Source organism: Centroberyx gerrardi, chromosome 23, assembly GCF_048128805.1.
Source record: "Centroberyx gerrardi isolate f3 chromosome 23, fCenGer3.hap1.cur.20231027, whole genome shotgun sequence".
In the NCBI taxonomy this organism is placed as follows: domain Eukaryota; kingdom Metazoa; phylum Chordata; class Actinopteri; order Beryciformes; family Berycidae; genus Centroberyx; species Centroberyx gerrardi.
Genome location: NC_136019.1, coordinates 9,234,938 through 9,255,818, shown reverse-complemented (window position 1 = coordinate 9,255,818; position 20,881 = coordinate 9,234,938). Strand labels below are relative to the sequence as shown.

Sequence of the window (20,881 nt, the reverse complement as noted above, 5' to 3'; positions counted from 1 at the left end):
TCCTCCATGACACGTTTGATGTAATATTTAACAGCTGAGGTACAGTTCAAAATCAAAAGAGCATGACAACAGAGGCCGGATTAAGTTTTCTTGCCAGCTGAAGATTCATCAGATAGTGACTTGGCCGACAAGAGCGATTCAGAAGACCCAAGATTCATTGCAAGAATGACACATCACATCCAAACCTCACTACAGTTTATAGTAGGGCTGGGCGATATTGACAAAATCAAATATCACAATATTTTAGACTGAATACCTCGATATTGATAATGTGACGATATTTTGGGGATGAGTATTCATGCTTTCATAAGGTATTTACACACAAGAAAATTTAGAAAATTAGTAATGATCATTAGTAATCAGTAATGTGTAATCAGTAAGAGATAAGATAAGATAGCACTTTATTGATCCCCTTGGGGAAATTCAGGTGCCAGTAATAAGTAATGTGGATATGACGAGTAGGTAAAGCCAATCATTGTTCATTTTACTCAGCCAGAACAGGCTAATAAGTTCAGAAAATGTTATCACTTTACTGTAATGCAGCCATTAAGACCAGGAAGAAGTAACTTTTAAGTTATTTCACAATATTATGACAATAAATCCCAGAAGATATCTAGTCTCATATCACAATATCAATATTACACAATATATCGCCCAGCCCTAATTTATGGTACCAAGCCAGCTGAAACAGCTTGGAAAATTAACACCCATGTGTCTTAATTTGTGGTGTGACATCAAGCACACAGCCCATCTCAAACTGTAAGGATAAGTTCTCTGTTCTTGCGTTCTTGAGAAGTTTGTTCTCTCTAAAAAACTGTGGGAAGAACGCTCTCAACTTGCAATTCTTGGATTTGATAATTCCATTCTCTCACCTGTAGCTCAGTGATCCATGTGCAGTGCCAGTAGGACTGACCCGCCAACTTGACAAAGAACTCCCTCTCGGCCCGGCCCTTCATGGGGGGCGGCGGGGGGGCGTCGGGCGGGGCGTCCGGAGCGGGGGGCACGGGAATGGGAGTCGGCGGCTCGCCCCATCGCCAGTGGAGGATCTTCTGCACACGTCCTTTGATTGGCGGACACTGCAGAGGGAATGAGCTCACTGTTAATCTTGGAAACCCAGAGCAAAATATGGGAGTTTACTTCTACTTGAGATTAGATGAATTGAGCTTTGTTATCCACATTGGGAGATATACTTTATGTTGGTCAGGACATGCATCACATAACATTGCATGAACCAGGAATGGACAATTTTGATGTAGTGGGATTCTAATATATGATTAGTCTTGAAAAATGTAAATTAAATTAGGTTAAATTGTCTTGAATGGTTATAAGGCTGATTATAAGGCTCTGTCCGATGGTCAACTGTAATCATAAACAAAATTAAAATAGAGGGGAAAATCCCAAAACTCAAGTGAAAACCCTAGATTAAATTTAGTGCAAAAAGGGTATAACTGCCCTTAATATCTTTTTGTAGAATATACATTTTCTGATTCTAGTTCCTACGTTACATTTTGGGTAAAAAAAAAAAAAAGTTGCAATCATTTACAGTTTTATTTTTGATCTCCTATTAAATTAGGAAAATGTCATTTATGCCCCTTTGGCACTAAACCCTTGATATATTTTGGTAAGAATAGGAGAGATAACAGGAGTAAAGTTAATTCTAATTAAATATAAAGAGCTGGATGTTAACGAATTTACCATCTCTTATATTAAAATTAGATTCCCAACTGATATATGTCATGCAGTGGTATGTTATCAAGCTCCATCATTTGTCTGTGAAAGACCATAAGTGCGTCATACATTGTTATTTATAGGCCTACCAATTAGCAAATCCACTTAGCAATAAAGAGCAGAGACATCCAATACACAGGATCTGATGTAACTATCTCTTGTTCTATTAAACTAGGTTGAGAGAGAGTACATAGAGCCCTGAATTGGATATAAATAGCAATGAAACAAAACAGAACAGAACAGAACAGAACAGAAGCTAACCGTGCATCGCGGACACAGCCACTCTCCATTGGGGATCTCGGGCAGCGGCGGGTTTAGACAGTGGATGTGGTAGGAAGAGGTGCAGGTGTCGCAGCATAACAGCTCCCCTCCGTCCTTACACACCCGGCAGAACTCCATGTGGTCGTCGTCCTCCTCCTCCACCCCCGCCGGGACCCCCACCCCGACCCCCACCTCCGACATCACTCTGTCCTCGCACTCCTCCTCAAAGTCCTCGAAGTCCTCGTCCTTCGCTTCCCACTGGATTCCTTCCTTTTCCTGCAAAACATTTGATAGATAAGACCAGGAATCCTGAATACTTAAAGATCTAGATTGAGTTTTTGAAAGACCTGCTCTTCCCTGAAATTGACTGCCAAGGTGAATCCAAACTACGATCTCTTACTGATTTTGAGTATTAAATCCACTTCAACCATGACGGGGAGATGTAGATAACAGGGAGGAGATTGGTTAAAGAAGGACTTTTAAGCCTTAAAGACAATTAAGACATGGCTTGTGCAAGAGGGAGTGCCACTCCATATGAACAAGTTGTTCCTAAAGTTTTGTCCTCTCAGTGTAAAGACCACCTGCTGAGGACCACAAAAGGAGGATATTGTCTGTCATCTACAGTAAGGCCTGTCTGCTGAAAAGCAGAACTGAGCCAAAAAGTATTTGCAATTACTTTCTATTGTTTATTTTACCCATTATGTGTGTTATGGGTGGAGTTTAACACATCGAACAATATGAGTGCCACAATTGAGTACCTTTCTTTGATTGCAATAGAAACAATCTGAACTGCCTGAATTACCTAACACTGTTCAAGTAGAGCAGTGGTTCTCAACGTGGGGTCCGGGGACCACCAGGGGTCCTTGAGGGGGCTCCAGGGGGTCCCCAGCAAATTGATGAATTGTTAAACTTCATCATTATTTCATTTACCAGAAATTAACACAATTAGAGAATGTAGAAGAATGACTACTTTGATCGTAGTTTCACTGTTATCTCTCTACCTACAATACAGATAGTCATGGAATTATGGACAAAATCATATCTGACAATAAAAATATTTGGGTCCGAGAGATAAAATCTCATCAAATGGGGGTCCATGGCCTTAATGTGGACTAAATTAAGGGTCCTTGATATGAAAACGGTTGAGAATCACTGGAGTAGAGGACTGTCAGCTGACGTAACGCACCCTCTGGCGGCCATATTGGAGGTCCACCGTTCTTGGGCAACAACGGCTGTAAACAGCTAATTGTGTTTCTAAATGTACGACTTGGCCGTCTCAAATGAATGAAAAACAGGGTGAATTTCTGTGCTGTTTTGGACTGGGAGCTGATCATTTCACCACTGATCCATCTGATTGATTTTGTGTTTAGATATCAGCTTGTTAGATAGCTAACCATACTGTATATCATCACTGTCTTCTTGTAAACACTCTGATCTGCACAATAGCTAAAGTAGGTAGCAGAAGTTAGCGTTAGTAGTGGCTATTAGTCGCATGTTAACATTAACATCGGTTGCTTGGCTAAATTAGCCTGTTGGCTAGTTTGCAAGCAAACAAAACCAAAAACCAACTGTTTGTTCAGGTTAACTGAGCTGATACCTCTTAAGTGTTTTGGATTAAAGACTAGAGCTGAAGACAAGACAGTTTACTGTGTCACAGTACATTTAGAAACAAACCTACCCTATCAGACCATTCACTTTTACTTATAACATTACTGAATGAGTCTACACCCACACCACCACTTTTTAAAATATCTCTCTTTTTCTAGCCAAGTTGTTAAAGGCCTATATTTAGATGTAATTTGCATTAAATCAGTTCTCCACTGCACTTCAATGATGACTGTGGTTGCTTGGAGATTTGTGATGCAACCGCAAGGCCTCTATTCGTCTGGTACTCCGAGCAAGTTAAAAGAAATAACTTGCGACTGCTTTCTCACCCAGGTTTGTTAAGTAGCCTTGACGCTTAGAGATGAATAAATGAAAAATGGTTGTACTCACGCAGTGCGGGCAGCTCCACTTGCCCTCGGGGGCCTTGTCCAGCTCGGGCTCCAGGCAGACGAGGTGGTACGCTCTGGGACAGGTGTCGCACAGGATGATCTCCCCGCCCTGCTGACACACCTCGCAGTAGTCCTGATGGTCCGTCTCATAGCCGTCCCCTTCCTCCTCACCTGGTACTGGAGGGGGGGATAAACAAATAGACGGACACAGAACGACAGGAAACAGAAATTAATAAGACATAATATGTCTGCTATCAGTACATTGATACATGCTATGAAAATGTTTAAGTAATTCTCCAAGAAAATGCACTTGTAAATGTAGTTATTTTTTCAACACTGAAGACTAACCAAACTGAGATAAAGACTGGAATTAAAGCTGCACAAGGCAAGAATGTAACGTAAAAATACACCCGTCTTATCTGCCTCAATCTCAAAGTAGAGACAAGCATCCCATTCTTTGAAATTCAGACCCTGCAGGTAATTCAGACCCTGCAGATTTGTCCTATTTGCCCAAATTAAATTCCGGTATTTGTACACTTCTCCGCCCACAACAACAGTGAGCAGCGCTCCGTCCAGAGAAAGCTGGACTCACCAACGTTAGATCTTTTACCTCTCGTCCCTTTGGTATAAAGCATCACAGACAACATGATTTCTGGGTATTGAACTTTCAAACAGTTACCTCTCGCTGCCATTTGGAGCCGCCAAGGTGCAAAGTTGCCAAGTGCAGCTTTAAAATCACAAAAAAAAGCAAACACAAATCACCAAATTTTTCATTTTCATGATCTGAAATAGAGCATCAGTGGGTTGGAAAAGCACTGGATTATCCCGATCAATTCCCAAAAAAGTTAAACTCAAACGGACAGTCTCTGGATAGATGTGAAAATGCTTGATATAATTCTAGATGTATACCACATGGTAAGCTGTGTTTACTTTTCCTCTTCTTCTTGGCAGGCCGTCCCCGCTTGTTCTTCTTGACGCGGCCGGAGCTGTCGGAGCGGACCGAGGAGCTGTGAACGCTGGAGTCCTCCTGCTCGGACTCGTCCTCCTCCACATCCTCGCTCTGGAAGACAAGTGATAGAAAGACGGACGAATGGGTAAAAAACAGGGAAGGAACGAGAACCAAGTTGAGATTGACAGAGTGAACATTCAGTGAGATACATCAAGACACCCAAGAAACCTCCAGCTATCCTTTCATCTTCTCATGATCCATTCGCTCGTTTCAGTCCCCTATAAACATTATACTGATACTCACTGAGCAGCTCTTCTTCCTCTTGGTGCCTATGGGCCCCAGCTTGATTCGAATGGGTGCCATCTTTTTAGCCTTGGCTACAGCTGCTGTCTTCTTCTTGTCTGGGACACGAGGACTTTTACTGCGCTTCTTATAGCCCGGGCCTGGACAGAGGGTCGAAGAGTAAAGGGAATATTTGAGAAGGTAAATGGAGGTACAAAACAAGAACAAAGGAGTGATGAGTATATTAGCAGAGGAAATAAAATATTTGTGATGAATAGTCCACTAACCACATTGTCTTATTAACATGTAGACAGCAATACAAGCTACCAACAGCTTTTCACAAGACATCAGCAAGATGATGAGGGTCAATTCTCACAGGAAACTTCTCTCCCCTCTCTCAGCTATTTAATCCTCTTATCATTATAATGTCTCAATAAGAAAATTGTTTTGAGATAGGACTGCACACGTCTTTTTCACGTCATTTTTATACCATTTCTGCTTTATTGGATTATTATACAGTCAAAAGTGACACGAAGAGAGAGGGGATAAAAGGCAAGAACATGCTGACAGCTGGTCTTAAACTAATAATACAGGTGTTATTCATGAAAGTAAGGCTTATAGCTTTCTCTACAGTGAGTCCACCTTCCCACTCTGGAAGCTTGATTGAATTAACTGAACGACTCTTGATTTGAATGAATTGGATACTATTTTTACCAGAGGAGTGAGTTAAACCAACTTCTCCACATCTGTTACACCAGTACATGATAACAATTTGGCATCACCCACTGACCTTTGCCCTCTTTAGTCTTGGCCTTGCGGAGCGGTGGCGGCTGCGGGGGCAGCTCCGGGGAGGCGGTCGCCGCGGAGACCTGCTCGGCGACAGCGATGGCGGCGGCGGCAGCAGCCGCTGCTACGGCGGCAGAGTTGCCCTTGAAGGGGTTGTTGGAGCTGAACTCCCTCCACTTGGCCCCCAGGATGGTCATCATCTTTGACATGGGGATCTTAGGGTTCTTCTTGGCTATCATGGGCCTGAGAGAGAGAGAGAGGTTAGGCTGGGTTTAGGTTTACGGTTTCATTGTTTTGGAGAGAGAAACCATATAGGTGAGTCTGACACTTTCTCAGCATGTTTAGTTTACAAAAAATGCTCTAAATTTAGTTAAAGGGGCCCTATTATAGGAATTTAAATTTTCCTCTATATACATTATATACATAATAATCAAATATGTTTAATGATGACGTTGTTAAACTGTAATTTTGCTTGAGTTGTTAAATTTAAAGTTATTGTGTTTTCTTTTTTACAAGCAGTTTCAGACAAACTGCAGTCAACACAGCACAACCAGACTTGGTTTTAATTGGCACACCTCACAAAACAATTGTTGAAATCCTTGCGATCAGGCAGGTTTGCAGCATTTGAACTCTCACCCACCTAGAAAGCAGGTTTGCCTCATTTGAATTACAAGAGCTGGTTTTGTCGGCCAATCAGAGTCCAGTATTGTGACTTAGTCTTCAAATTAATTCAATAAATACCCTTTTAACTAAACTATCTTTATTTGCAAAACATCATGAAGATTATTAATCTTATCCTGAGCCGTAGTATATTTAAAAAGAAAATCATGAAAACTGTGAAACCTGAATAATACGGGACCTTGAGAGCATCAGCACTTGCCACCTGCTGCTACCTTTGTTAGTTACATTTTTTCAATCAAAATTCAGCTTGCAGAGATTTCTTGAGGCTATTTGAATTCCTAATACATTATATAGCAGCTGCACATGAAAAAGGACTGGAACTTAAACAAAAAAGAGCTCTTCTGAGAATAAAACTGCAGCGAAACTCAGCCTGAAGGTATGTTGGAGCTCTGAATTATGACTTCCAAGAGGTTTGCGGCATGTGGAGATTGTGCATAACGTGGCTATGACACCATCATTGTGTCAACAGTGCTCATGGCATATCCAAAAAGGCCTCACATTATCGCATGTCTGCACAAAGAGCGGTCGTGTGTGTTAGAGATTTGTGTGTTCAAGCCCCAGATGTGATACTGCATGTATCAACATGGACACAAAACTGTCTCGGTCTCGGTCTCCCGCACAGCCACAGCCACAGCCGGGGTAAACGGCCCACAACAACATGATTCTCTACACCAGTGGTTCTAAAACTTTTTGGCTCATCCTTAAAACGAAGCGATGCCTACATGGGTGAACAGTTCACCCAAGAAATGATTTTCCCTTTTCAGGTTGTTTCACTGATTAATTAAAACTATTCAGTATTTCACAAGAAAAAGCTAAATTTAGAGAAAAATCTAATTTGTATAGCAGAAATATCTTTTTTTCCTATCTCTTAAATCATCTCACGACCCCCCAAAATGATCCCACGGCCCCCTGGAGGGTCCTGACCTCCAGGCTGAGAACTACCGCTCTACACCAGTGGTACTCAAACTTTTTGGCTTGTGACCCATTAAAACGACTATGAATTTGCGACCCCCGTCACAGGATCCATATGCAGAGTGATGAACAGTTCACCCAAAAATGATTTTCCCCTTTCAGGTTGTTTCATTTGATTATCAGAGGAGGCCTAGAGGCTGGAAACAATTCAGTATTTCATAAGAAAGAAGCACAAATTAGAGAAAAATCAGACAAATTGCACATGATGATACATCTGTTTAGTAGAACTATGTCCCATAAATCATCTTGCTACCCCCCAAAATTATCTCCTGACCCCCAGTTTGAAAACCGCTGCTCTACATGAACAGAGCAGGAGGAGTGATACCTCATGAACTGGCTGAAGGCTTTGTAGTTGGTGAGTTCCCTGTAGTCTTCCTCTGTGAAGGTATGATCAACATCCTCCAGACCCCACTCCTTCGCCAGCTGGCCCGACGTCTTCTGCTCTATTGGCTGCCGAGAAGAAACCGCCGGTCAGACCAGGAAGATCACGGCTTTATATCTCGGCATTATACTTGTTTTCACATGACAAAGATGTTCTTTACCTTTGTCGTTTCCTCCTGACTGCTGTCTCTGTCCCCGTCGTCTTTTTTCTTCTTCTTGGTTTTCTTCTCCTTCCTTTCCTTGTGCTTCTTCTTCTTCTTTTTCTCGCCTGATCCATAGTCGCTGGCCGCGCTGTCTGAGTTGTCGCCGTAGTCTCTGTCTCTGTCCGAGTCTCGCTCTACATCGCTGTCCTGGGAAGGAGAGAGGGAAGGAAGGAGGACAGAGAGGATGAGGGAGAGGATGGATGTGGAAAAATAATGAAGACAGAATAATATAGTTATCAAAGTGTCAAAGTGAAGTGATTAAATTAAGACACTTAGAGCATTATTAACTTACAATCTTCTTGCGTTTTTTTGCTTTGACAGGTTTCCCCTCTTTCTCTTTGTCTTTCTTCTTTGTGTCCTTCTTCTTCTTGGGCCGTCCTTTCTTCCTGGCGGGGCTCTCCCTGTCCGATGTCTCCCCCTCTTCGTCTGGGAAGTAAAGAGGAGGAGGAGGAGGGAGAGGTTAACGAAAGAGGGAGAGACAGCTATCAGAATCAGATGAACAATAATCTACTCAAACCGCTTCACGACATCCAGCTAATCCCCCCTGAACACAATCATGCACAACAAAAGCCGCAGGATAGTGGCGGTGGCTTCCGTGACCTCTGCCCTTCACTGAATTGCGACACATGCCAAATTAGTTCCGGTTAGTCAGTGTGTCGTAAGTAGATTTGACAGCTGGTGCTGGTTCAATACAAAGCATCGGCATAATTGGTTTATAGGAACGTGCCTATATGGACAATGCAGTAGCGTGACCAGCAGCTTTTGAAACCAATAGACCGTGATCTTTTATGATGAAACATTTCCGTAAATCCCGATCAAGGTTATATATGTAACAACACAATGACAAAATGTATCGTTTATTTCTTTTCAAACCCTATTATTTTAGGTGTTGTCAGCAATACTGAAACATAAGCATATGTTGTTATGTCAAAGTAATTAATTAAATATTTGTTTCATCAGTTGCGAGCCATATCAAGACAGAAATACAAATAGTTTAAAACCTCCATCTTTTACCTTATAAGACTCTCAGCCACAGAATTTGAACCTTAATCTGAGAGTCTGTACGGCTAAAATCCAAACATGACTATCTTTCCTTTCATGGAACAAAAATGATGTGAGAATATTAGCCCGGCTATTCCCCATGGTACCTGAGCAATATCACAACCACAGCTAACTCACTGGGAAAGCAGTTTAACCTGGAACCTGACCTGGGTTGGAGTAAGAAACGGGGAGAGAGAGAGAGAGAGAGAGAGAGAGAGAGAGAAGGAGAGAGAGAGAGAAGGAGAGAGAGAGAGAGAGCTGCAGCTTCAGAGAAAATGCAATAAAGCAGTAAAGCATAACCAAAATGAGGGCTGCGGTCGCCGCCATCCAACCAGCCTGTTTGATAGGCTACATTTTGTTACATTTTATTGTCTGCGCTGCCTTTGTTGGTGCGCGCTCCCACACCAGCTACCCCCCCCTCTTCTCCTCCTCCCCCCACCCCCCTCTCCTCCCTCCTTCCCGCGTATCCGTGCAACGTGCAGCCCGATAGAGGGACGCCGGGGGCGGCAGCAGCGCGCACTCAGGTCTCGGTGATTCAGAGGCCGCCAGCGAGACGGTGTGATGAACTGGAACGACTTCCTCGCGCCCTTTAACTCCCACACCGGGATCCCGACCACCGCCGTGACCGCTGCTAGAGGTCGTGAGGGGGTTAGAGTCCGCCACGGGAAGCCCAACACTAACCCTAATTGATTTGTCTGGCACGGCGGGTGGCCCGGGAGTGGAGCTAATTAACTGAACCTTAATGAGAAGCCACTGTAATATCCATGAAATAACCCTATAATTTACCCTATTACTATACCCTATAATATTATCACCTATAATTTTCCTATAGGAACTTATAGTGAATCTTGAGTTTATAGTGTGACCTTATCTGACCATGCTTTATAGTGTTTTATCCCCTGTGGCATCACTGTAATATTCCTACAGTGACTTATAGTTTTGCTGTCATATTTGCACAGTATACATCAAAATTTATTATAGGGTTATTATAGTTATTTTCCATCCTGTGTCTGTTTTTTTCCATCCTGTGTCTGTTGTCCACAACGTTAAACGGAGGGCTCACCCTACATCACAGCTAGCTTTTTTCAAAAAGCAAAAACACACTGCTACTTTGATTTCTACAGTTGCAGTCTGCTTAGACAAATTCAACCGTTACTCTCTGCATCCTTTACTTTCACTGCCACACCAAAGCAGAACTTCACTCTCACAGAAACTTCCAGAATGTCATATTGTGCCATGCATTGGTCATTTCTAAATATATTATGATGGCATATTTTCTGCCATTGTAGCACAGTGCAAGCCCAGTAAACACAGCATCCCATGACATGGAGGCCTATATAGAATGAAAGCCGAGTGTTTATGCTTTCAAGGTAATTAAGTAGCAGCTAGGCTAAGCTACCAGAGGGGGCTAAAGTGAGGAAAACACTCTCACACCTTCTGTCCCGGAGAAAGTGAGCAGCATGTCGTGTCCTATCCTGAACCGTCGCTGTCACGGCGACAATGGGGTAGGGGGGAAGTTTCTGTCACACACAACAATTTCACACTATCATCCGGCTTTCATGTCCGCACAGCAAAACGCATCACCTCTCCAGATCCGAGAGAGATATCAAATATAGCCGATGGCCGGGAGTCCATGTTTTCTGCCAGTCCTGCCGTGAGCTTTTACCCTTCAGGGCGACCTTATTAGACTTAGCCTCAAATCATTTACATGTCATGCATGTCTAGGAGCAGCCAAAGGGATTAAAAAAACAACAAAGCAGCGTTGAGAGGCATCAACTTTGAGCTTTGCATGTTGGAGAATTGGGATTGCAACGAAAACCTCCGTGGCAAGTTGGTTTAAAGTTGAATTTCAACTCTTTGCTGGGATGTGTCCGGGGGAGGAACCCGGGTGCAAAAAAATGGGTCTGCAGCAACATAGAAGCAGATCGGATACGGGCGGCTATAGTGTTCATGCCTTTTATCCAAAAAATTGGAGTTGTAAGTGTGTTTCTTTTTGTATGCGCGCTCCCGTCTCTCTCCAGTCTCTACTGTACCTCCAAAATAATACTGTGCGCACAGCAACACATCGGTGCAATAGTTGGGGAATGGGCTACTTAGGCGGTGTAGCATGTGCCTTTTTCATAAAAATTTGGACTAGTAAGTATGTGTCTATTTTGTACGCGCGCTCCCGAGTGCTCCGCTGGTCTCTACTGTACCTACACACAACTGGACCTACAGAAGCATAGTAGCAGACGGGGCATACGCTGCGGGATTAGGCTACTTCTAGCATGCCTTTTCGCAAAATGTTGGTATGAGTAAGTGTGTTTTTATTTCGTATGCGCGCTCCCGACTTCTCCGCCAGTCTCTACTGTACCTGGCGCGGCTGGTGTTGCAGTTTCCCGAGGCGCCGCCGGCGAGTTTATGTCGCTTGCGTTCTCGTCTAGGTCTCCGTCGTCCTCTTCTTCATCAAAATCTCCTCCCTCGGAATTAACCACCATGCCCTCGTCTTCCTCACAGGACCGGAGAGGAGAGGACATTATATTCCTGTCATTGGATCCGTCCTTGTATTCAAAAAAGCGTATTCTTCCCCGAATATATGATATTTATTTAATATTCAAATCGGCACAGAAAAAAGTGGGGGGCGTTTTGGAATATTTTACACTAGGCAGAGCAACAAAGATGGCCGCCCTCTTATATTTATTTTTTAACAACCCCCCCAATAAGAAAAAATCCCCTTACATAAAAAATGGCTGACTATATTATTTCAGAACGCACCCCCCTCCTCCTTTCTCTCTCTCTCTCTCTCCCTCTCTCTTTCTCCCTCTGCTCGCCCCCTCCCTCCCTAAAAACGTACACATTGTTACAAGAAAAAGGGGTGTGTGGCTGCATGTAAGTTACATTGTTACTTGTTTGTTTCTTTCTCATCTCCCCCCTCCTCCCCACTCCCTCACCCCGGATCAGTCACGAATCCGACAGACTTGCCTGGTGTCACTGTCACTTGCAAGATCACACGCAACAACTCTCGCTTTCTGCATTGCAGAGCCCGACACAAATCTATCAAATATGGCCACCTTATATTCTCCGGAGCCCCCTCCGTTGTATAAAAATTATTTTGGAGCAGCAGGGTTGTGTGTATGTGTGTGCGTGCGTGTGTGTGTGTGCGTGCGTGCGTGTGTGTGAGTGCTGGGGAGGGATCGAGAGAGGGGGGTTGGGAAAATCTGCCGCAGCCATGCCCAGACTTACATCAGATTGTATTGCTTAAAAATTAACTACTTGTGGTGGGGATAAAAACAATTCAGGATATGCAAACTACATTTTCCCCGTCAGAGATCACCGTGCTAAACAGTTCAGTGTGAATCATTATTTCCAGTGCAGATGGCAAAAACAAACTGAAGCTTTATTCTGAACAGCCAGTGTGGTATCAGCCACTCACGAGCAACAGTCTGTCAACTGGATGGCAGTAAGGCCATGGGAATCCCTAGACCCCGGCCAGCCCTCAGTCGCCTCGCGCTCAAGGCACTTTTGTTTTGACAAAAGGAATTTTGATTTGCCTTTCACATTCAAGCCTCATAACAAAACGGGGGGTCAGACGGAGGAAAAACTGTGGCACCGCTGGGCAAAAAAAAATAAATAAAAAAAAGAAAGAAAGAAAAAATGAAAAATGAGCTCCAACACCTGCATCCCAATGAGATTCTGGGACATTTTGTACAGAAAACATAAAAACAAAGTGTTGCTGTCAAGAGCCATATGTAGCTTATCGTTATATTAACAACCCCCATGGCCTTCATTTTATTGCATTCAGTAAATTTTATTGAAAAAAAAAATAAAAAAAAAATAGCAAGATGCTTTGAGGGAACAAAGGAGGCAGATGAGCAACAGCAGTGCAAAAATGCTTCAATAAAAATGCTTTAACAGAATAAGTCAGCGACCACAATGCAATATTATTCATCATATTTCTCATTTAATATATTCTATGCAACACACATTACAGTGTCACACAGGTCCATATGCATAACTCTTCAAAGTATAATAAAGCCTCTAATCATAGGAGCACTAACAGGATCTCTGGTCAACTCACTATAACTTAAGTGCCAATCATCCCTCCTGTTCTAAAATATTCTCTTCCTCTCTACTTATCCGATGCGAGCAGGGGGGTCAGAACTCGGTGAGGTCGTCGTTGAAGTGGAGGCAGACGGACGGGGTGAAGAGGTCACGGTCCATGCGGCTCCTGCAGAGCTCCTCGTCCTCGTCCCGCACGCCGTTCTCACCCAGGGTCTTGCTCATGTCCAGGCAGACTCCGCCGTGCTTCCAGGTGTAGCTGGAGGCGTGCGAGTTGTAGCGCAGATACCGCTGGAGGATTTCATCTAGTGTCTCCTCCGAACACACCTGAATGAAATGTGTGGAGAAAAAAATGAGTTAATGAGTTCTAGAAATCTCAAACCTCTAATGTGAATCCATGTTTCTAAAGCAAGAAACATCTGCCAGTCAGCAAAAAGAGATCTCCTGTCAAATGGGAATTAAAAAAAGTCCCATTCAATAATTTGGTCGTTGAAATTTTGGGTCTAATCGCATATTTATTTGCTATTGTTAAAGTTAAGAATCTACTGCAACTAAAATGAAGGTCTGTTTTATTTCGATGTTTACAAACAATTCAGATGTAAGCACATTTTTTTACAGCGTGAATATGTATATAAAACTCATGTTTAGCTGTCATGTCAGTCATTGCATCAATAGCACAGTCAATTCATTTGAGAGTGAGTAAATGTCTTCAATGAAATAAACGCATAAACAAAGCCGGTCAACAGGGGGAGCCATACTGAAATTCGAGACTGGTGGTGCAAGTTCACTGACTGCATGCAAGGTGTTATGGTATTTCTTAGGGATGGGACGATATGCTTATCTCACGATGCGATTCAATACGCGATATGGGGTTCACGATTCGATACAACCACGATACGATGTAATAAATAAAATTTCAATGACATCAAAGTCTAGCTGTGCAGAATTATGTTTATTTCTGCGCCACAAATCTTTCTAGCGATGGCACTGGCTTGCTAGAATGTAAACAACAATTTGAAAAAGGTCATTACAAAGTGACAATAATATAATTTCGATAGAGAGCTTGTGAAATTGTGATGGTCAAGCCGTCTCATTTGTGATTACTACAGCAGAATAAAATGTAGCTAATATTACGATTAATTTTTCTGCTCCACGATTGTCACATTTTTGTATTGCGATGTATTGAATTTCGATATATCGTCCCATCCCTGGTATTTCTGCTTCATTTGACGAGAGACGGGAAAGACACAAGTGACAAGCATGTGACAGAAGGTGAGAGCCCCACCCTCCCACCTGCTGCATTCTGTCTATATATGGAACTCTTGTCCTCTTGAAGCCTTAACACTAATAAATGGATGGCACGTAAACAAGCATTTCAATTACGACTCCTCTTCTCTGCGCACTCGACTGCTGCAACAGGTGCTTGAACCGCTCCAGCTTGGCTTCCAATGCCCACAGATGACAAGAAGGGAATGTGCCTGATCCAACGGGCAGCACTTGCCAAGAAAGAGAGAGGGCAATGCAAGACAAAGGGGGAGGAGATGTGTGTGTGTGTGTGTGTGTGTGTGTGTGTGTGTGTGTATGTGTGTGTAGTGTGTGTGTACAGTATGGATGTGTGTTTGCCAGTGAATGCTGCATGTGTGCGTTTGTATCTGTGCAGTGTAAGTGTGTGACTGGAGCCCCCCCACGAAGCCTCTGGCCGCCGAGGAGACTGCTGTTGCCAGATAGGGCGCCTGGCGGAGGAGCTCAGTGTGTGTGTGTGTGTGTGTGTGTGTGTGTGTTTCAACATCTTTGCATGTGCTCGCACTCGTGCACACCCTCACCCGCAGCACCCACATGTGTATTTCTATGCTCGTGCGTGTGCATCTGTCTCCCGGTGCGGTGCGACGACACAAACCCAGCCAGGAGTCCCTGGTACGCCGCAGGCCCTGACACACTGCACTACTGTGCCGCTCGCTCGCCCCCCCCCCTCCCCCCCCAACACCCCCCCCTACCCCCCGCTGTGTCCGTTTGGCAGGGACTCATGTCGAGGATGAGAGGGGAAAGCGCCTCCCCTGGGTGCTGCACGCTAGCTAACCCAGATTTTATGCAGTGTGACACACACAGAGGAAGACACCGGCACCTGTGCTCCATTCAGAGCTGCGCTGTCGGAGCGGTGGCAGCCCAGTGAGCGGATGATGGGTGAAAAACCATTCATGCAGCAAGGGGGATATGAGGAGAGAGTTAGAGGAGCTTCACATTCATATGTTAAGTGTGTTTCTGCATAGTTCTGGTCAAGTCCTTTTCCCTTATAGTAACATTTTACACAACACAACCAAGTGTTTTAAGTGAAAGTCTTCTGTGTTTTGTCTTGCACAAGTCAGTTAATGGGTTCCACTTGTGGTTTTTCCTCCCTTAAAGGCTTTGGAGCTTCTGAATGAGCTGCATCAGTCTTTCATTTGCTTCAAAATGCTTTTTTCTGCTCTCAGGCCCGCCTGGTAACAGTAGGTACACAAACTAAACTTCTCTTCCAGTTAGGGAAACCCACTATATAACCTGGTATAGAGTTGTAAGAGCAACCAAGAATGTCCAAGAAAGCTCCTTCATCCCAAATGCAATCACCTTACTGAACTACTAACTCCATTCTTCTTCATTGCTCACATGTTTTGATATTGGTGGCTATGTCTATTGTTTATGTGTGTTGTGTTGTATTGTATTGTATTTTATTTATTGTACTGTGTCACATTTTAACCAACCTGTGAAGCCAAAGGCAAATTTCCACTGCGGTGGACAATAAAGTTCTATTCTATTCTGTTCTATTTCTGTTCAGAGTGTTAAGAGATGGTCCCATGGAAAATTTCAAAGTCAGGGAAAGACAGTGGGATAATTCCTGCTGAGCAGAAATTAACTGTCTGCCAACTATTGTACATTCTCTGAAGTTAAAGAGAACATCCAACTATCAGACTAATTTTTGTTGACAAATAGCAAAACTATAAACTACGGCATGCTCACCCCATTTAGCAATACTGCTGCCATTATTTATAGTATAGAGGATCTTCCACATCTTTCAACCAACATATGAACATGCTTGGCTAAAACTCTACGCATCTAGGTTCTTCTACCATATTATTCATTATGCATGTTAAATACAGAGGTAATGTATGGAATATTAAAAGCCTATTAATAGTGACAGCTCAATGCACCAGCTAGTAAACAGTAGAAGGCAACATGCATGTGTAAGAGAGACACTTGTGTTGGTGTGAACTCCTGGTTGGCAATTCAGGCACTCAAAATGCAGCAGAATCAGCTATTTGACCCCCTAGTTATTACGTCAAATAATCAATATAAAACAATTGGTTCTACAAGATCACTATTACAAGGATTGTGGGCAGTGTAAACACTATCCCAAACAGCCTCAAAAACATTGACATCTTGGGGTTTTACAGGTATGTTTGCCTTTCACATGCACATCAAGAGCTAAGATACTGGAAAATCTCGACTAAAAAAGCCACTTTGTTAGATAGTTCACCTCCAGCCGCTGCTCCTGCGATGTCAGGGTGTTGATGATGCGTATCCACCTGGTCTTAGCAGAGAGCAGTCCCACCTCGTACTGGGTGTCCCTCCACCAGGGCCGGCCGAAGTCGTTGGCCCAGTCGGTGCGAGGGCAGGGAGGGGGCACGTGCACAAAGCGTCCCCGGGGGGTGTAGTACTTCACACAGCAGGTCAGGGGGTCAACATGGGTCAGGATCTGAGGAATGAGGAAGTCAAAAACACAAAGTGGGTAAATAGGGAGCAAAAGCTAGAAATGTTTATTGATTTGTTCTTTCGGCCTTTGAGGTTGCTACTCACATCTTTGGTTTTAGGGTCAAACCAGTGGCTGATGTCCTTTCCTGCATACTCAATGATGGGCAACAGGAGAACATCACCTAAGAGAGAAAAGTTTGTAATACCAAAGTAATAAACTGTAAAATATACTGTAGTTGAACTGAGGTTTGTTGCATGGTTGATACTCACCTTTGTATTCGTTCATCAACGGTGTCAGGTCACACACCTTGCCCAAGAGTGACACCCACAAGTCATCAATGGTATTGTGAGCAGACACTTCGCTGGGAGTGAAATACTTTGGTCTCGGCATGACTTACATCTGCCGCCTGTACGTTCTGTCCCAAACAGAGAAATATGACACCTTTAATAACTTATAAGTAGCTAAAACATCTAGTTTCACTCTCTCGCTACATTGTAATGTTATCCAGCGCTACAACAACGTCCATAAACAGTTAGTCTTGTTACTGTGGCAACCATGACGGCGTCTGCTTCACAAGTCAAACAAACTTTTTTAAAAAAAGTTAATTTCCGCTCAAAATAAGTTACGTATATTCTTTAACTTATTAATTGTATATGCTTTAGTAACTACAAAAAAGAAGAATATTTTTACCTAGACGATCCATTATAATCTTGGCTACGAATATACCGAGCGAGTTTCCGGTTTAGGTGGTCCGTCAGAGAAATTCCTCCGTTGGCAAATGAAGGAGAAGAAAAGGGGAATGGCAACAATGATTGAAGAAAATGGTCCATCGACCCATGTATGTATTACTTTCTTCAGACGCTGTAGTATTTTACTTTACGGTATACATTATTTGACGTGTCATGGCGGAGAAGAAAAGGTGAATTGGTGATTTGCAGCAAATTTCATTGACATGGCTGCTGTGGTAACGTTAGCCGGCGGCTAACGCTAGCTAACTATATTTAACTGATCTGTCACACATTAAAACTATTTAGGATTACTAACTCTCGCATACATTAGCCAGCTACTTAATGTTATGGTTTATAATTGGGGTTAGAGTACTAGGTAACTATCTTGGTAGAAGCAGCACCCACTTCTCCTTACACTTTGTATTTTCTTCACCTAACGTTATCTACAGACGTTTTATCTGAAAAGACCAGTCAAACATAGCCAGGCGGGGGCGCAGATTTGTCTAATTTGGGTATAATTAGTGATGAGGCTGTTACCTCTCCGTCCACTCCCAGGACCAGACTGACCTGTCGTCATCGTCCCAGGCCAGGCAGAAGCTAGAGGGGCTGCTGAACAAGAACATGAGGATCCGGATGACAGATGGACGGACGCTGGTGGGACTTTTCCTCTGCACAGACCGGGACTGCAACGTCATCCTCGGCTCAGCCCAGGAGTTCCTCAAATCCACAGGTAGGTGCAGACAGAGGTGACCCAGCAGTCCTGGGAAAGCAGTGTGCAAGGATGAGGTATGGATTTACAGCTGCATAATCTGAATAAACTAAATATGAATAAAACACTAAACTGCATGCAAAAAAAAATCATCATTAGAAAGTCAAAGGTGAAAAAGTCAGCAACCAGCATTCATCAGGACTCGAGTGAAAAGTATGACTTGTTGCTTAACTGGAATCCTGACCTCAGCCTCATCTTTTTCAACATGTTTTCAAACAAATAAGACAGTGTTGCATTTTTCCTATAATTTCTAAGCACTCCATTTTGATTACTTTTGTATTTTGGGGTTAAGAATCTGACAAACAACATCATAAGATGCAGGTCAACCTAGAAGAGAGTGTGAAAGAACGAGAGTATCACACAGCATTTAGCCTCGTTGTGCTCTATTTTCAAACACTGAACGACATAGAACAACAGACAAATGACGAAGAACATCAACACAATTACCCAAGCTTGACAATTTTTGTAAAAAAAGCCATCATTAAAGATTTTCTATGCTGTTTCAACATTATAAATATGAGCAAAAAAGACTTACAAAGTATTTTCAAACTTTTCTGATCACAGCAACAGCACAGTAGTCACTAAAATTAAAACTGCCATAAACCACCCATAGGAGAGTATTCATGAGGGATGTTTATTAAATCAAATGAATTAGAGAGCGTTCCTCCAGACCTCTTTGGGATTTGGAACAATCAATAATTTGAATAAGATTCAGTGTCACAGTAAACCCTAAAATCAGGGGACACTTGCATTAATCAATCCTAGTTCATATTATCTACTAAAATAATCCTTTTCTACTTAAGTTTGTAAAAAGGTATGCAACATAAAGTGGTTTAAACACCTGAAGATGGACTTACACCGAGCAACAGCAGTGATGATAATGAGCCTTGTGCACTTTGAGATTCAATGCTGACAAATATTTTACTTATAGATTTATTTTACCAACCACATTTAAACTGCATGAAATTTGTTTTCATATCAATGTTGATACCGCTACTTGTTGTGATGCATGTTAAAGCCCTAAATAACAAAAACCTTAGTGTAAAACTGATTTATCGCAACATATGGAAAATATGGGAGCTATGATTTAGAAGTGCCGGTCAGGTCACGTGACGAGATAGGCTTCAGTATGAATAACGAGACAAACTGGTCTCAGATCAGGACCCAGATTTTGAGATATGATACATGTAGAGTCTGGGCTGGGTTTCCCAAAGGTGTGTTTTCTGAGTTCTTCTTTGTTGCACTGTAATCTGATAGACAAAGAGGATCATTGTGCTAAGATGCTGTTGGGAAACTGGGTCCTGCTCAAAATCTTACAACACTGTGTCCACTGTACAGCGAGTGTTAGGAGCTCAGTCTGTGGTGGGACCCCTATCACTGAGCAAACACTTTATCACACATGTATGCGTTTAAGTGACTCTGATAGTGTTCTTGTGTCCTTTCCCCTCCAGACATGTTCTCCCAGGGGGAACCCAGAGTGCTGGGCCTGGCCATGATCCCCGGCCACCATGTGGTGTCCATCGAGGTGGAGGCAGACAGTCTGGATGACACACAGGGCTTTGGAGCTAGCCACTGACCCACTCCCTGCCTGGAGGACTAGCATGCAGCGTGACTGGCTGCCATAGAGCTAACTCTGCGGCTGAGGCCGAGCCCAAAGGAGAACGGACGTCTTGATCGGGGGATTTAATCCGTCACCTCGCATACAAAGATGCAGAACTCCTGTGTCGGTGCTCTGGGTTTAGCCGTCCCCCTACGCGTGAAGAAATGATCATTTGCAGTGACAGCTGGACAGTGCAGCATGTGTTTAAATGTCTGTGTGTGTGTCATGTTGGTATGTTAAAAGGTGTGTGTGACAAAAGGCATGGGCTGTTCCCAAAGAGCAGATAAGTGTGGGTGGAAATTGTGTTTCAGTGCAAAAGTGTCTTTGTTTCATAATGTTTTGAAATAAATCGCTGTATTTGAGGCTTTTTGTATAACTATCACTGTCAAATAAGAATAACATTGAGAGTAGATTGCAATTATTGCTTAGGCTCATTTTTAACTGTTGTATATATGAACGTGCCAGACGCGACACGGCGATCAAGACGGACGGTTTGTGTAATGAGTCACTGTTTACCGTTGTTATGATGCATTATCAAGAATCAAGAAATGAGGACAAATTTGGCTTGTTTCAATATTTTAATACATGTTTGAGCATGTCAGCTGACTCAGTTTGGCAACATAAAAACTGATGCAACTAAAAACCAGAAAACCCTAAAAAGAAACCAAGGAATAAACCCGTCCCAGGCAGTCGGTTTAAATACAAAGGATTTGTCACATTCAGTTCCAACAGTCAAGCAGTGAC

General features: G+C 43.1%; 3 protein-coding genes across 5 annotated transcripts in view; 1 reads left to right on the top strand and 2 right to left on the bottom strand.

Annotated features, from left to right (window-relative positions):
• Positions 1-11,886, bottom strand: part of chd3 (chromodomain helicase DNA binding protein 3) — a 44,051-nt gene extending 32,165 nt beyond the window's left edge. For both annotated transcript variants that reach the window (XM_078291616.1, XM_078291617.1), the window contains exons 1-10: positions 11,632-11,886; positions 8,530-8,663; positions 8,196-8,384; positions 7,979-8,103; positions 6,005-6,243; positions 5,236-5,375; positions 4,893-5,043; positions 3,985-4,160; positions 1,990-2,265; positions 873-1,076 (exon numbers count right to left, since the gene is read on the bottom strand). In XM_078291616.1, coding sequence (XP_078147742.1) covers positions 873-1,076; positions 1,990-2,265; positions 3,985-4,160; positions 4,893-5,043; positions 5,236-5,375; positions 6,005-6,243; positions 7,979-8,103; positions 8,196-8,384; positions 8,530-8,663; positions 11,632-11,794 — 1,797 coding nt within the window. In that variant the 5' untranslated portion in view covers positions 11,795-11,886. The remainder of the gene's footprint in view (positions 1-872; positions 1,077-1,989; positions 2,266-3,984; positions 4,161-4,892; positions 5,044-5,235; positions 5,376-6,004; positions 6,244-7,978; positions 8,104-8,195; positions 8,385-8,529; positions 8,664-11,631) is intronic.
• A 1,411-nt stretch (positions 11,887-13,297) lies between these two features.
• cyb5d1 (cytochrome b5 domain containing 1) lies at positions 13,298-17,433 on the bottom strand. The gene is made up of 4 exons (XM_071909138.2): positions 17,310-17,433; positions 17,145-17,221; positions 16,825-17,043; positions 13,298-13,643 (listed from the first exon to the last, which is right to left on the bottom strand). The coding sequence occupies exons 1-4, from the start codon at positions 17,428-17,430 to the stop codon at positions 13,413-13,415; spliced, it is 648 nt and encodes a 215-aa protein (XP_071765239.2). The 5' UTR covers positions 17,431-17,433; the 3' UTR covers positions 13,298-13,412.
• Positions 17,434-17,790: 357 nt separating this feature from the next.
• On the top strand, positions 17,791-20,499 carry naa38 (N-alpha-acetyltransferase 38, NatC auxiliary subunit). Of its 2 annotated transcripts, none has more exons than XM_071909109.2 (3): positions 17,791-17,878; positions 18,324-18,498; positions 19,989-20,499. In XM_071909109.2, the coding sequence occupies exons 1-3, from the start codon at positions 17,819-17,821 to the stop codon at positions 20,111-20,113; spliced, it is 360 nt and encodes a 119-aa protein (XP_071765210.1). In that variant the 5' UTR covers positions 17,791-17,818; the 3' UTR covers positions 20,114-20,499. The 2 variants fall into 2 exon arrangements, with proteins under 2 accessions (XP_071765210.1, XP_071765212.1); XM_071909111.2 differs by having other exon boundaries at positions 17,822-17,878; positions 18,354-18,498.
• The last annotated feature ends 382 nt before the right edge of the window (positions 20,500-20,881 follow it).

Excerpts from the sequence above, each read along its gene's own strand:
- naa38 (XM_071909109.2), top strand. The coding sequence starts at position 17,819 with ATGAAGGAGAAGAAAAGGGGAATGGCAACAATGATTGAAGAAAATGGT. Across the intron at positions 17,879-18,323 it reads AAAATGGTCCATCGACCCAT|GACCAGACTGACCTGTCGTC; the intron begins GTATGTATTACT and ends GTCCACTCCCAG. Across the intron at positions 18,499-19,988 it reads GGAGTTCCTCAAATCCACAG|ACATGTTCTCCCAGGGGGAA; the intron begins GTAGGTGCAGAC and ends TTTCCCCTCCAG.
- cyb5d1 (XM_071909138.2), bottom strand. The coding sequence starts at position 17,430 with ATGCCGAGACCAAAGTATTTCACTCCCAGCGAAGTGTCTGCTCACAAT. Across the intron at positions 17,044-17,144 it reads TTGACCCTAAAACCAAAGAT|ATCCTGACCCATGTTGACCC; the intron begins GTGAGTAGCAAC and ends CTCATTCCTCAG. Across the intron at positions 13,644-16,824 it reads CGCAGGAGCAGCGGCTGGAG|GTGTGTTCGGAGGAGACACT; the intron begins GTGAACTATCTA and ends CATTTCATTCAG.